This window comes from Scaptodrosophila lebanonensis, unplaced genomic scaffold, assembly GCF_003285725.1.
Source record: "Scaptodrosophila lebanonensis strain 11010-0011.00,11010-0021.00 unplaced genomic scaffold, SlebRS2 tig00000092-arrow-pilon, whole genome shotgun sequence".
In the NCBI taxonomy this organism is placed as follows: Eukaryota; Metazoa; Arthropoda; class Insecta; order Diptera; family Drosophilidae; genus Scaptodrosophila; species Scaptodrosophila lebanonensis.
This window is the reverse complement of record NW_022060566.1, coordinates 4,913,499-4,929,593: the sequence shown is the minus strand read 5'-3', so window position 1 is coordinate 4,929,593 and position 16,095 is coordinate 4,913,499. Positions and strand designations below refer to the sequence as shown.

The following is a 16,095-nucleotide window of genomic DNA, read 5'->3' as shown; positions in this document are numbered from 1 at the left end:
ACAAAGACACGCGCGCACCGAGCGAGAGAAAATGGCGGCGCTTGAACACGAAAACCTAAAAATCTAACAAATAAAACTATTTAAAAGAGTAAAAGCAAAACATGCCATATACACATACTAAGTACATACACACATCTATTTATATATAGACATATACATACATACATATAAATAAATATATAATGTATGGTTCATATTTATTATTTGCTAATTTCGTTTGTTTTAGAGAGCGAGCGCAACACACAACTAGAGACAAGGGAGCATTTATAAATATTAAAAAAAAAAAAAAAACAAAATGAACAAAAATAAATAATATAGTCTAGGTAAAAAAATACAACAAAGCGCATACATATAAATATATATAGTAATTTAATAAATTAAAAACAAAAAGAGAAAAAAATAAACTAACAATAATATTAAACACTAATGCATGCGGCCCACAATTCATTCTCAAATGTAGTCCAGCATCCCCGTTATAATCTCGAAGGCATCGCGCGCTGTCGGCTCAATGGCGCTGCTGGGCAGCAGATACCCATGGACGCCATTATCGGCCAGTTGCAGGGTATAGCTAAAGGGTATACCGATTTCATAGGCGGCAAACGCATCGGCACAACCTGCAATATAACAGAAAGGGATCCAATAACAAATTTGGTTGCAATATCGTCCATGTTAAATATATATTTTGCACCGATTGTTCCCATGGCAGCTATATGGGATAGTGTTCCGACTTCAAAGAATTTTCAGCACATACTTAAATAATAATAAATAAAATTCGTTTCAATATCGGACAATATAGCAACGATTTTTCATTAGGATTCGTTTTTTTTTTTTTTTGTGACATCGTTCCTATAGCTGCTAAATCAAATAATGAGGGCTTATATGGTTTGTAATAAACTTGATCTGCATATGCAAAAGACAAGTCTGTGTGCCAAGTTTGGTGACTCTAGCTTTTAGAGTTCAAAAGTTCTCGAGGTACATACAGACAGACAAAAGCTTCCTCCTGACATGTTGATTGTTACATAATGCTACATTATTCAAACTGTTTAGTATACCTTTAGGAAGACTTTGGGACTTAAAAATACATGACTAGAGGAATCCGAAAACTTGAAAATTGTTGTTGGAATAGGCGAAACTTTCTTTAACGCTTATTTAAATACTTCTCGAGACGCTTGTATATTTCCCATTTAAAAGGTAAATCAAAATAACTCACCAGATCGATGCTCGATTAGATCATGCGCCGAGTCCACTTTGTAACGCGCCTTGCTGCCCCTTTTACGCAAACAATCTGTACCAACCATGGCAACATCCAGAAAATCATCCATACGCTCCGCATTGAATGTTGAATTCGCCTTGACGGGATAGGAAATCACTTGACCGTAGGCCTGCAGGGATATGTACAGCTATGGCGGTAAACAGCAAAAATGTAGAAACCAAAACGTTGTCTCTATATCTGAATTCGATCGTATACCAACCTTAATTTGCGTGCGATAGTCCATGAGGAACTCTGAAACCGCTTTCGTTTCGGGCTCCGAGAACGGAGTTGGCCCCGCATAGAACTCATTACAGGGTGTCTTGGAACTACCCCGCTTGCCCCAATGATACAGCCAATTCCGATCCAAGTCAACCCCATAGCAGACCTTTTCACTATTTCGTTTCTGTTGCAGCCAAGTCATGGCTGAGTTTAGAATGCCGCCCTGGGTTTTGGCCACATGCCGGGAACGTGACTTTTTCCAAAAACGATCGTACTCATGACTGTACACATACCCATCCGGATTGAGGACCGGCATAATGTACCAGGTGGTGTTGCGTATGGACTCGTAGTCCGGATCGGTTTCTGGCATGAAAAGAGTACAAGGGTTAACATTTAGTTTTAGAATATCTTATAATTGAAATAATATTGGTAACATCTATTGATTAAATATATAGAATAGATATATAGAATTAATAAGATATCTCATAGTCTTGACCTCTTCACGCGCTTCCCTTTTATTTTTGAAATCGTCATGCTAACAAAGTTTTTGGCTCTTTTTAGACTTTCACTTTTGCGGACAGATTCTAATCTGTATTTAGGTTAGGTTTGGGGGTTAAGGTTCAGCTTGGGATTGGCCGGTAGCTCATTGAACGCCAGAACTTTTTTTATAGCTTTCTCAATGTTTATTTGAAATTCAATCTAGTGAGCTATGTAGCCAGTTTTGTTATTTAGCTCTGTAGATCAAAATACGAATTTTCGTCTACAGCCTGTAGGGGCGAGCAATATCAGAAGCACCAAATTCATAGTTCCTTTACGGCGTTTCCCATGCATGCAGCTCCGTAGGCAACAATTGTGCCAAAGGCTGCCACAGGGCCAAAGAGAAAGAGGAGAAAAACGTAAACAGAAACAATAAAGCCAACAGGATGAGTGCCAGACAGCCACCGGCCCGGTGCGTATGCAATCCGGATCACCATTGCCGTAGCATGCGGCCGGCAATCTTCAAGTCACCGCCCTGCCCGTGCATGAAGTGTAAGGAGCGTAAGGGACAGGCAGCCATGCTGAAGGGCAGTGGTAACGCCTGCTCTGGCCGTCAGGGAGGCGCTCAGGGGGGCGGAGGCTGTGGAGGGGGAAGTCCCGGACCTGGTGGCTATGGGTTTCGAGGAGCCTATGCGGCAGACAACGACTGCGGTTGCTCGGCAGTGGTGGCGCATCAACGCGAAGCTTCGAGAGGCAATAAAAGCCTTTGTGGACAGGCAAATGACAAATGTGGGCGCGGGAGTACGGGTGCTGGTAATGGCAATCAAAATTCAAATGCATTTGACTATGGTGGTGGTGGTGGTGGCTGTGGTGGCTGTGGTGGCGGTCCTGGCACTGGCACTGGCAATGGCGGTGGCGGTGGGTGTGGAGCAGCAGGAGGCTCTGGTGGTAGTGGCTGTGGAAATGCTGGTGGCTGTGGTTCTGGTGGTGGAAGGTCCGGCAACTTCGGAACTCGTCCCGCTGGTGGACCTCCGAGTATATGTGGTCCCATGAGCTCCAATTGTGCCCCCGGATGCGACAGCAATGCCTATGGAGCCCAACCTAGCGCGCCTGCTCCGGGTGGTGGGTGGCCAGCAGATGGCCCTTGCAAATGTATGGAGAACACTATAGTCAGCAGCAAGCGTGGCTCCATTCCGGGAAGTCCATTAAAGTCTAGCATCCGCAGTCCGGGAGCAAATTCACTTTCGGCTGCGGCTTCGGCTGCCGCATCGGCCGCCGCTTCCGCTGTGGCCTCGGCTGTGGCTTCAGCTTCAACAGCAGGTTCAGGGTCCAGACGATCGTCCGCTTTAATGAGAGAAGGCTTTGCCGAAGGATATTGCCATCCAAGCTTCCGTGGCACTGGCACATTTCCGGATGATATGCTAATTGATCCAATCACGGGTGCACCCATGGCTATGTGCAGCGCCACCACCATGTGCCCCAATGAGTGCGGCCTCGGCACCGGCTGTCATGCCGCCTGCTTTAATCGCGCCGGAAGTCCACGCAGCAGCAAGCGGAGCAGCAAGCACAGCAGTTCTAGCTTTCGTGGGCCTGTTGGCGTCGATTTGTTTGGCAACGAGAAAGTGAACATGTGCCTCACCTTCATCATGGAGGTACTGGGAATTCTAGTGTATGTATTCACAAATAATTGATTCCATCTGATTCGATCTCATCTGATCTGATTTGATCTGATCTCCTTTCTCATAGTTTCTTCGCCATTTGCACCATTACCTTCTGGATAACCATTGGCTACTATATTGTGCAATTACTTATTGATCTAAAGAATGCGCAGCGCAATGTCCAAATAGCTGTCCTCATTTTCATTAGCATACTAGTGATCGCCTTTTGCATAACATTGGTGACCAGCAATCCGGGGGGATGCTGCAAGAGTCGCCAAGCGACGAGCAAGTCATGGAAGTTTCGAAGCAAATGTGATGCCAATGCCAAGACCAAATGTGCGGCCAAACCCGTGAAGAAGGTCGCAAAGGTCAGCACGCACAAGTGCAGCAGTTGTGGGGCCACTTGCAAGCAGAAGACTAAGCCGGCCGGTTGTTCGGCACGCAAGTCCTGGTTTCTGCCCCAACGCTCCTACACCGACTGTGAGGGACGAGAGATTTTCCAGAATTCGCGCCGCTATGCCATACCCACAGAGATGAAGCAGCCCCCCACTTTGGTCATCTGGTTGCGCGATTTCGCACGACAGTTTTTAGGCACCAATGCATAGGAGGCGCTGTCTAGTCTGGCCGTTCTTAAAATCCAAAACAAAATTTCACGTTTTCCAAATTGCAACAAAATAAACCTAAGCTGAGAAAATGAAACCGCAGCGTTAGAGTTTTCTTTTCATCTGCTTCGAGCTTTAAAGGGCAAGTCCTTTCTCAGCTAACCTAATCGGTAAATAGAAGACGAGTAGCTCCCTTTCAACCCTTAACTCCCTAAGGACAGACAACCTACACAAATGAATTGTTCCGTCGACGCAGAGTTCCAGCTCTGAAGAGATTAAGAATGTGGAGTAGAAGGAAATTCATGGAACAGATTATGTATTCTTCGACGAGAGAACTGCTTTCAATCATAAGGGAGGTGGAGCTATTCTAGTCCCTGTAGGGGCCACACATATTGAGCCACAAGAGGTTAAATAGAGTCATTGCCTATCGTAAGTCTCTCCCTCTCCCCCCACATTATAATCATCAAAATAAATACCAATTTAAAATCTTTAGCATTAGCCACCCACCTAGCCCCCAATCAAATGAACAGCACCATTCCAAGGCCTTTATTCCATAGAGCTTCATGACGCCATTTAAAAAAAAACATCTCTTACTCTGAAGCTCCCTCATCCGCTTATGCATTTTTTGAATCAATGTCTTGACTACTTTCTTAATTTAATTTAATTAGAATATTAAGACAATCCCTTCGCGAAAAATAGTTCTCCCATACTCACTGTTTGTTCGCATTAAGCGTAGCAGTTCGCTGATCATCCAGGTGGCCGCCGCAGGTCCAATCCAGGCCAGACCATGCGCACCCGCCTCGATGAAGACGGCATTCGCCTGACCCGACTTTCGTTTATACTTTAAGCGCTTGTGACTGTTCGCAACCGCGGCTCTGGCCGCGGCAGCCGTCTGCTTCGACTCGATCTTAACCACGACCAGGGGTCGTCCTTCGTAGGAGCGGCCTATGTGTATGAGCTCGACGAGCTGCGCATGCCGCATACGTATCGTTTCCAGGTAATTTATGATGTCATCGTGCTCATAATATTTATTCCAGGTTATCGCCGGTTGCGTGGGTGCAGGTCCGAACTTGCTGGGCTTGGCCGGTCGCTTACTGTGCGTGGGTGTGGTATAGAGGTAGTCCTCTTTGGATTGCTCATAGGAAATGGCCTTTCCCACATCGAAGATCAGCACTTCGTGCGCAATACCCTCAAAATTGAGGGTGCCCTGCAAGTCAACGAGCATTTTCGGTGGCACGAGGACATCGGTGAGGCCTCTGTCAATATTTTTAAGCATCAAGTTATAGATGGTGTGGTTTGTCGATCGGTTTAATTACCTTAGACTTGGCCCCTTAAGCCATTGCAGCTTGTTGCCGTCCTCGCCCTTCTTGAACTCCTCCAGAGCCCGCACCTGGGCCTCATCTTGCGGCTTTAGACGCCAGATCTGAAACTTTTCGTAGCTTATCCGTCGCGGAATATCTGGATTCTCCGTCGTGGTGGTGGTGGTAGTTACACGAGTCAACGCTTCCATTAGTGGATTGTGTGTGGTTGTCGAGCTGCTCGTCGTGTTGGCAATGTGATGGGCCAGTATGCCAATCCAGTTTTGTGGGTTACGCAACGGATCCACAATGGTCAGTATGGGAACCTGTGGTGTTGGTGTTGTCGTTGTTGTTGTCGATGTGGTTGTGCGGCGACGTGCCTTCTGCTTGGGCTTCGAGTCGAACCAGCTAGAAAACCATTCTAGGCATATACAAGAAATATAAAAAAAAGCAGACGACATTAATATGGGATTGGAGCGATGAAAACGAAAGTAGAAGCAGGCAGAAAGCGTGACAGACAATGATAAACGTTGGAAGGCAAAGCAAATAAACCATTAAATATACTACAATAGGTCAGTGGATCGTGGATACAACTATAAAGAACAAGTGATTGGGTAACTGACTTATACTGAAAGATTCAATATAATCTTACTATCGTAGTCATCTTCTTCGATGGACGCTGCTGTCGTTGTTGTCTTGCCAAAGCCGAAGCCCAACCATTCCAGCCAGCCGGGCTCCTCGGTAGGTGCTGGAGCTGGTGCTGGCGTTGGCGTCAATGGCATCACTGTTGTGCTACCAATTTTCTTTGTACGTCGCCGTAGACCGAACCACGAACTGAACCAGCCACCCAAGGAGCTAGACGAGTCTTCCTCCTCATCCACATCATCATCATTATCATCATCAGCAGCAGCAGCTACGAACTCATTGCTGCCCTTGCTATGGGCACTATGATAGAGCGTATAGCTGGGATATTTGGGCTTTTTAATTTTATTCGCATCCTCCTCCTCACTGTGACCCGTAAAGCCATCATAGATGCGGTCCATCGCTACTTGAACCGGATAAAAAATCATCCGAAGAAAGCTACCGAAACCAGCACTCATGCCCATGCCTGTGGCACTCTCATCCTCGTCATCCTCATCATCGTACTCATCCGAGCTGGAGCCATCACCACCGACCTGATTTCCCACACTCGGAGGTCGACGACGTATTCTTTTTTTGCCCATGCTATTCTTACTGTTGGACTGAGTTTCCTCGGCACTCTGCACTGTGCCGAGCTTGGAACTGACGCCCGTCGGACTCACTGGTACGACTAATTCCTCCTCCAAGGCACCGAAATCGGCACCTTCTTCTGCCGAGCTACTATTATCTTGTGTTGTAGTGTCTTCTTTCAGATCCGAATGCCATTCGGTAGTCTCCACATTTAACTTGGCTGGGGTTATATTTCCATCAGTCTCTTCGTCGTAGTAATAGGAACCATCGTCATAGTATTCAGCACCATCCTCATCTGCCTCATCGGTTAACAGATCCAACAAATCGAATCCATCTTCCTCGCTCCTCTTCTCTTTACGTTTCTGCTTAGCTTTCGTTTTCTTTTTTTTAGTTGTACTATTCTTTTTAGTTTTGCTGTCTGTTGGCTTTATATATCTTGGCATAGTGCTAGAAGTTATATTTGAAGTAGTTGGTCTTTCTAAAACGCCCTCTATCTTCATTTGTTCTTCCACTTCTCCACCTAAGGCTAAGGGTTTTTTTGCGACCTCACCCAAAGCCGATTTTTCTAAGCTAGGAGTAGTTTTATTTTCCTTCCCATGCAGCAAATGCACGGCGTGTGGTATATGAGTACCGTTACCTGCACCGCTACGTCTCGAGATCGTTGAAGTCTCCGGCGATTGTTTCCTCTTTTTTGTCTGAGATTTCCTTCTGCGCTTGCCACCACCACCACCACCACCTCCAGTCTTTCGGGCCGACACCGTTTCCACCGATCGCCTCATCAGTCGATGATTTTTGGGTACTTGCCGGGAATTCAAATCAATGTAACCACTCGAGACAACGAATGGATGCTGACTAAATGTGGTGCCTCCTCCACTGACACCCATCGCATCTGCAGGTTCATCCACACCCCCATTTATCGCACTCGGCCCTTGCGGCTTCTCCAGCTGTGTGGACAGCTTGTCCATGGAAATGGTCGCGCTGGGACGTGAAGCTGACGGTATTGTGGTGCTATTCGTTGTTGTACTTGTGCGGGTTCCCAATATTATTTGGGGTTGTTGTAGCACCGATGTTGGTCTCAGTGTCGGCCTGTATCCGGGACGCTTGTGCTGCTTCTTCTTCTTTTTCTTCTTGCTCTTCTTCGTCTTCGTGCGAGTACGACGCGTTGGCAGAGGCTTTTTCGTTGGCGTCCTCATCGTCGTCGTCGGTCGCTTTATCTGATCATTGACCGCGAGTGCGTTACTGGGCACCATAACCGGTGGTGGCTTATGCTTGTGGGGACTACTGCTGGTTGCCATGGGCAGCTTATTGCTTGGCCTAGGCGGTCCCGCCGTCGGACCCTTGGGCTTTTGCAAACGTATGATCTGCGGGCGTGCTGTTGTCGGCGATGTTGAGGCCACAATGACGGGTGTGGATAGAGCTGTGGTGTGATTGAGATTGTGATTGTTTTGGGGACTAGCGTGGAGTGTCGTTGGCTGGCATTGACCGCTAGATGTCGCTGCTGCAGCTGCTGCTGCTGCTGCTCCCTCATAATGATCACGCATTGCCTGCAAATCGTTGTCGTATTGTGTTTTCGTGACAAAAATCGGTATGCTGCTGCTATCATTCAGATGAGCCACAGCATAATTATCCGCATGTCCCAGCTCGGTGATGGCATAGACAATACCAGTGGCGGGATTCGTGAAGAATATGGGAAATGTGGAGCTGCCATTCGAGGCGCTGGCGGCGGGAGGCAATTTCTTATTCGGCTCACTGATCTCAATGAGCTGACTCTGTACGTGCATGTTCGCTAGTCCCGGCGGCTCGGATCCGTAGTCGACATCCTCATAGACATAGGGCTGTTGATCAGCCACATTCTGCTCCTCGCTAAACATTTGAAAATCCAACGAGCCGCCAGCGGGTCTATCAATTTTTTGCACTGTGCCAACTAGCCAGGGTGCTAGTGCTGTGGGCGCAGCAGAGGATGCAGAGGAGGCGGATGCTGATTGCGTTTGTTGCCTGTATTTGGGTATAAACCGTTCCCGCCTGCGCTCCGCCGCCAACAAGTCCCGCGTCCAAGTACGCGTTTCACGCAGCAAGCTGTCAAACTCCTCGGCACTAGGATGATAGCCATACTCATAGGCGGTGACCAGCAGCAGACGCAGCAACAGAAGCTTTACGCTCAAGTGGCAGACGGCAGGGGGCAGCATTGGGAATGATGTTGATGCTATGATGACTGATGCTATGATGTTTGTCGGTGGTTTGGCGGTGGTGCGGAGTGGTGCGCGCGCGCATACGATCTTTGCTCGTTTTTGGGTTGACGATTGCGATTGCGACTTCTTGGAATTCATTCGCGTGCGCGACCGCTTGGCTGCAAGTCTCGGTAACAAATGAAATGACAGCGCACCAGCACAACTGGCGACCAGGTGGAGAAATTTAAGTCCACATAGGTTTCGGCGCTGGCTTTATTATTATTATTATTATAATTTAACTTTTTTTTTAGTTTTGTTTTTACTCGTAACGTTTCAGTGAAGATGTCGCGCCGGGTCGAATGTTCTGGCTCCATTTACCGGTCGCGGTAGCGGTCGCGGTCGTGGTCGTGGCTCGGTCTTGGTCTTGGTCGCGGTCTCGTACCTTATGTCGCTGTCGAAGCTGAAAAGACAACACCGACAACAACGCTGGCGATATTTATCGAAGCATTACAAATTACCGATCTAATCAAATGAATAGCACTACTTACGTCTAATGCCGCCACCGAGGATGACGACAATGACGATAGACGAGTAGTGTATGATGGCATGGCAGAACCTAGGCTCAAGCATTACTTGAGGTCTGCTCTTGATAGCTGCATATGCGTGTTCTACTTTTTGTGCCTACACTCTAAGAAAAATTGCAATTACTCGCAGTCCTGACATAAAGTTTCAAACAAATTGCTCTTACAGTGCTGGAGATGGAGATTCACCATCCTGGCAACTATTGATATTTCATTTGAATAAGCATTTGAATCCGAAGTGAAGGGCGAGATTTCTTTTATAATTTTCTAGCATATCTGAAATTAATTTCACTTATATCTGCTGTAGGTTCTGCCACTAGACATCAAAAGCTGGAAACTTTTTTGTAGGGTATCTTAAAGGCCATATCTGTGCAGTCTCCAAACATCGCTCAGTAGGGACACTTACTTGAAGGACTTAATGAAGAGGAATTACTTTAAAAAACTAGCAAAACCTCAACCCCTTTTGTAAAACGTCTAAAATTCTTTTACAATAATGGAATGGCATGGTAATGGGACTTTTACACGAAATTTAATAAAAACAATATTTAATTTATTACGCATACCATATTTTATTATTTAAAATATTTAATTATTCTTAGTTTCTTTTTTTAACGCAGTAACTACATAAATGACATTCTTTTTGAATGGCTTGACTGTTTCACTAGAAATCCATTATTTTTATTGATTAACTTTTAGTTAAGTATATACACTTATATTGAAGTAATAGAAGTGTAAGTATATAAGCATTATTATTAATATAAATATGAAGTATTAGAGATTTTTACTGATATTGATCTTAAATTTAAAAAATAATCGGATTAGAAATAAAAGGAATGGAAGCTTAAGTATGAAAACTGAATATAAGTGAATAGAAACTTAAGCTATAAACCATACTCTGAAACGTTATAAATATTTAAATTATATAATTTATATAATAGTCGACAAAAATGGGGTGTCGAAGGAGAACTCAATATTTCAGCGCCTCTTCAATTTGTTGATAAATAATTTCAGAGTTCTACAATTTTGATATAATGCTGCATACTTCTCACCAATGACATAGTATTTCAAATTATATTGACAATGAAGTATTGCCCAGATTACATTCTTTTCACATAACATGCTTACATACTTCTGTAGTACGCGGTAGAATTTCACATGAATAAGATTGTAGCATTTCTTTGAACATGTTCGCATAGAACTTTACATGTTGTCGGATTTGGTTCAAGAAGTTATTTTTGATTTTAATTGGTGAGTTAAGGAAAAACAGAATAGTCTATTCGCATTCCTTCCCTCCCTTCTAAGCGCTTCTGGCACATCTGGAATGATTCGATTTTAATACTAAACTATATAGGAAAAAAGTCAAATATTTTATATCATTAGTTTTTTTTAAGACCCATTTCTTTAATATATATAAATATGTATGTATGTTATACATATATAGTCTTAAATCTAGTCCCAAATCAAATGGTTTTAGCTGTGGAGAGAGACTCTTTTACTGAAATCTTTATTTATGTTTAGAGTAGAATATAAAGAAGTAGTAAATAAAATCAAACACATATATGTATGTGTAGTATATAGTTTTTCTTTGACTGCATCTGATGTGTGTATGACTGTACAATTTATAGCGCTCGCATCGGATTACTGGGTCAGCGGCTCCCATGGCATACTTACATAGCTTAGGCCCGAGCCTGAAATAAAACCGTTTAAGTTAAAGCAAAAAAAAACTCTCACTTTTATGCCTCGGCTGACCAACCAACAACCAACTGACAACTGACAACCAACAAGCACTTATGTACGAGTACAATTTACAGCCAACAGACTGGTTGAACTTGTCCACATCCCGGCGCCTAGGCTCTACCTAGTTTGGCCATTACTTGTTCCGAGGCAAGCACGAGAGTTGGGAGTATTGTTTGAAAACGTTAGATTGTTGCAATAAGTCGCAGAGCTGCATTATTGACCTTGGGTTCAGAAGTGGTTCACATACTCGACTAACTACACTCAAATGAATATAAAACGTGTTTCACATTTGATTTCATACTATAATACAATAATTTATAAAGTCAACAAATTTGTATACCAAATTTCCTCTTAAAGTCATTGAAAAACTTAAAGCACATTAAGAATTGGAGTTATTTAACAGAGTGCTTAAGCATTTGAAGTTAAAAAAGAACATAAAGGTGTTTTATAAATTTTTCGAAACGATTTACTACTTATGTATTCAATTTTTAAGGTCCCAGTAGAAGATGTTTTTGTGACTGATTTTTTATAATCTAATACATTTTTAATTACATTTTATAAATATACTTTAGGGTTGTTAAAATCCTTTAAATATTTTTAAACAGTTGTTGGTTTTCTAGGCTCTAGTTGTTGTATAAAAATAAGCCAGAAGTCAGCAATAAAACAATATTTATTTATTATTCGAAAAGTCTATATAAAATATTTTCAGCAAAACAAAAATAAACAGCTTTGCTTGCAATTGTATTATAATACATATAATAATTGATAACCTCTCTTTTATTTATTTATTAACATCACTGATTTTTTTAATACTTTGTCAATCTGTCCAAATGATTATATCCTTTAGCTGTGAAAGAGACCAATTTTCTTAAACGTAATTTCGGTGACAGGAATCTTTAATTATTTATTTATTTATTTAAGTTTCTGCAATTTTTTAAACAACAACCATGTATCAATTGCCAGTCAATTTTCTTTTACAGATAGTCAACGTAAGCGACTCACTTGCTTGTATAATACAGCCATTTAAAAATATGGAGGAACAATTTCTTAATACAGATTTGAACTGAAACTTAAAAAGCAATTGAAACCTAATTGCTTATTGGCAAAATATCATTTGATATTAAATATAAAATGCGTGTGTATATCTTCTCTTCCTTCTTCCCAATTATATAGAAATGTTCATTTTTATTTTTCCGAACTCGAGTTATTGAACTAATGCTTAGGTTTGGATTAATATTCTATAAAAAAAAACAATCCACAATCATAGAGAAATAATTAAAAATTCAATAAAATGAGAGGAAATAGGAGTTTGGGTTTGAAATTTATAACGTTGCACTTTTAAACCATTTATTCAACTTTTTACATTTTTTGCTTCGATATCGATGTTCCAATAATAAATTTACCACATTTCAATTATAATAGCACTGATTTGTCTAAAGTCGACATTTGCGAATCAGTTTCTCATTTGCTGTGCAATACAAATGAATTGATGGCTTCATTCTGGTTCTAAATTCCACCTACTTATTATTTAACTCAATAAAGTTAACATAGTTGTTGTTCGACAAAACTTTTTTAATAGTTACCTATGTTTTTATCTCGAAAATTGTAGACTTTATACCAATTATTAATTCCTTTTCAATTGCTTTCATTGTGCTGCAATCAATTATCGATCTTTATTCCAAACGCTCATTAAACTAATATCCGACTTATGTATCATGTTTTTTCCACACATAGTACTATATATGTATATAGTATATAGTATATCTACCCGTATTTAAGTACTTGGGTACATTTTGCTTTCTACACATTTCCATTAGCTGTCGAGCAATTAAAATTGTTTGGCCCGTCGTTTTGGCCCGACTTTGACTTTCGCTGCTGGTGACATCGTCGGTTCAGTTCCAGTCCCAGGTACCCCGAAATCTAAGCTTTAGAAAACACACAAAAACCAAAACAACAACAAAGTAACTGAAATAAATGAAAACAACAACCATAATTACACGTCATGCTTAAATTCACTTGCTAAGAAAAAAAAAAGATGAAAAAACAACAAGAAACAAAACAAAAACATTTAAAACTGAGGCACAAGTGCCGGTCGCAAAAAACAAAAGCCACCGCATTTAACTTAAATAACAATAATAATGGTACCTACTAGTATGTATGCTATGAAGTATTGCCAACAGACAGACATACTCGCACATACATATGTATAGTATAGTAGTATATATGTACTTACAAAACACAAACAAATAATGAAAAGGAAAACACTTTAATTGCAAGTTTTCTTTTCGTATTCGCGACTCGTAACTACGACAGAACGATCTAAACAGAGCAGTGGTTTCGAAGCCAGCTCAGTCCGTATTCTAAGTTGAAATCTGGCTAATGAAAAAGTTTGCTATATACTTATGTTACAAACAATCATTTTATAGGTATTAGTATGTCAGTTCATTTATAATAATATAGTCAAATAAAATGTACAGGTTGTTATAGTTGAACACTCGATTCAAGTCTTCGTTTCGTTATACCTATGTAAACCTACTTACATATACTATGTACTATATAGTATAGCATAGTAAAGAAGTATTGGGCTATAAACTGCAACAAAAGATGACTATGGTTAATGGGTAAGGGATAGAGTGTACTGTAGTGTATTCTCACTTATCTCTAGGAATTTCTTTGAAATCAAATTTCTTACGAGTTGAACCTACATTTTTAAGACACGTGATTATTCTTCGAGCTGTCAAGATGACTTTTGTGGGGGCGAACATGCAAGTCTTTCTATTTTACAGAACGGTTTCTGGGTTCCATCAACTGGTACAAGCGTTAAGTGCTTTAGTTATTTTATTATAATTTAATGAAAGATGAAAGACCAGCCAGTTTTTTAAATAGTAGAATTGCATACAATTTGCTTACCATTTAAGGACATTCTTAGTAAACCATTTCTTTTGTGGCAATTTCCAATCATTGACTTGGAAACTCATTTGTAGTGCGAATGCTTTAGTTATCGTTTCATTTTAAATATCAATTTATTATTTTTTACTGACCTTTCCTTAATAAAACGATGAAATAAATGCATTCCTATAAATAGCAAGAATTGATTGGCGCCACCATTCTATACAACTAATTTCTCAAATTATTTATTTCTGGTACGCACATCGCTCCAAAGACTCAACCTTTATTTTATTTTGAGTATATTTTTTATTTTGCTGTATATTTTATTCTATCTATAACTTCTATTCTATTCTATTACGGTCGTAGCGATTTGTGATCGATCATTATTGCTTTCACCTGCTGACCGCTGGGATTTATGATTCGGATAAGTAAAAATGTCAATGGCATACAAGTTTGTTGCACGTATAACCATGGCGCCAAAACTATTGTTTTTTTCATAATCATAATTTTTTTTTTATATATAATTTTTTGTTTATTTTGAAAATAATTATTCTCGGGATTTATGTGGGCAGCATACCTGAATAATGGGAGCCTTATTTCTCCACTTCATCTTTTCAAATGGTCTTAAAAATAAAATATAACCGTAGTCGGTCCAATAAAGAATTTAATTTAATTTTTTTTTTATAAATATTTTTTATATTATTATTATTTTACAACTTCTTGACATGGGCTCTTAACTTTCTGCTTTATTTCTATGCGCAATAAAGATGAAGTTTAGAGAGAGCTGAAGACGCATGAAACAAAAGACGAAAAGTGCCAGAGGTGCGCGTAAGATTTGTTAATACAAGTATATACTTACTTTTAAATAAATTTTGTGAATTAAAAAACTAAATAGATAGTTGATTAGACGGAGTTACAGCACCATGAGCCGATCAATCAAACTGAAAAGCAATGGACACACACACACATATACAAGTACAAGCAGGCTCTAAATGTTAGAGTCTAAAATGTGTTTTTAAGAACCATATCGAGCATTTGTAAATTTTTTTTAAGAAATTGTTTTTTGAAATTTCAAATTTAGTTTGCCATTTTTGTCTTTTTTTTTTTGTTTTAGGCTGAGATCATTCATCATTAGAATCAATCCATTCATAAAAAAAAATTCGCATGCTTCCACCCCAAAACACACAGATCCCCCATCCTCCAGCCCCCATATCGGCGGCAATCACGTCAAGGTCGTAGTCACGAACATTGCCGCCAAAGTGAGGCCCAACTATTCGTATTGCGCGACTTCGCTTCCAGAATTAGCTTTGTTCAATTCCAATTAAAAAGCAAATATACAAGTATGAACTAGAATTTTATGTGGACTGTGAACTGGTCAAAAGATTTGCTTTGTGGGGCCGCCATTCCGTGCCAATGAAAAGCGCTTCCATTAAAAGGTTCGTTCTGCAATAATAATAGTAACAACAACAACAACAACAATATCAACAACACAAAAAGTGATGTTCAATTTGCTCAGCTGATTTTTTCCGTCATTGTGGCTAGTTGAGTTGAGTAACTGACTAACTGACTGACTGATAACCTGTTGATGATGCCACTCTCTTCTCACCCTAAGTAAGAAACACGTATTTTAAAAAAAATTGGCATTTATGTACTTTATATGTATAGTGTCCAACTTTTCAGAAATAAGACCACAACCGAAGCACTATATACATATATATATCTTACAGATGTCATAGGAACACTCTGTGAGAAATATCCATTTATCAGAATAACTCTTTATTTATAAACATATCGTAACCAAGTGGAATACTTAAAAGTTTTTAATAGAGTCCCAACATTTTTTAAATTTTCATTAAAATCTATGCGCTACATCTTTGTCTATTTTTTATTTATTTTATTTATATTATTCCATTTTTTAATTTTATTTTATTTATTTTAAATATTTATTTTATTTATATTATTTTTTATAAACCTTGTCCTCTTTTGTTTATAAACATATCCTAAC

The 16,095-nt window shown here is 40.5% G+C and overlaps 1 protein-coding gene across 1 annotated transcript; it reads right to left on the bottom strand.

Annotated features, from left to right (window-relative positions):
• Positions 1-450: 450 nt before the first annotated feature.
• On the bottom strand, positions 451-9,042 carry LOC115627405. The gene is made up of 9 exons (XM_030523059.1): positions 8,699-9,042; positions 8,199-8,632; positions 7,353-8,132; positions 6,159-7,085; positions 5,525-5,927; positions 4,923-5,464; positions 1,473-1,834; positions 1,211-1,400; positions 451-614 (listed from the first exon to the last, which is right to left on the bottom strand). Exons 1-9 carry the CDS (start codon positions 9,040-9,042, stop codon positions 451-453), a joined length of 4,146 nt encoding a protein of 1,381 aa, XP_030378919.1.
• Between the last annotated feature and the right edge of the window lie 7,053 nt (positions 9,043-16,095).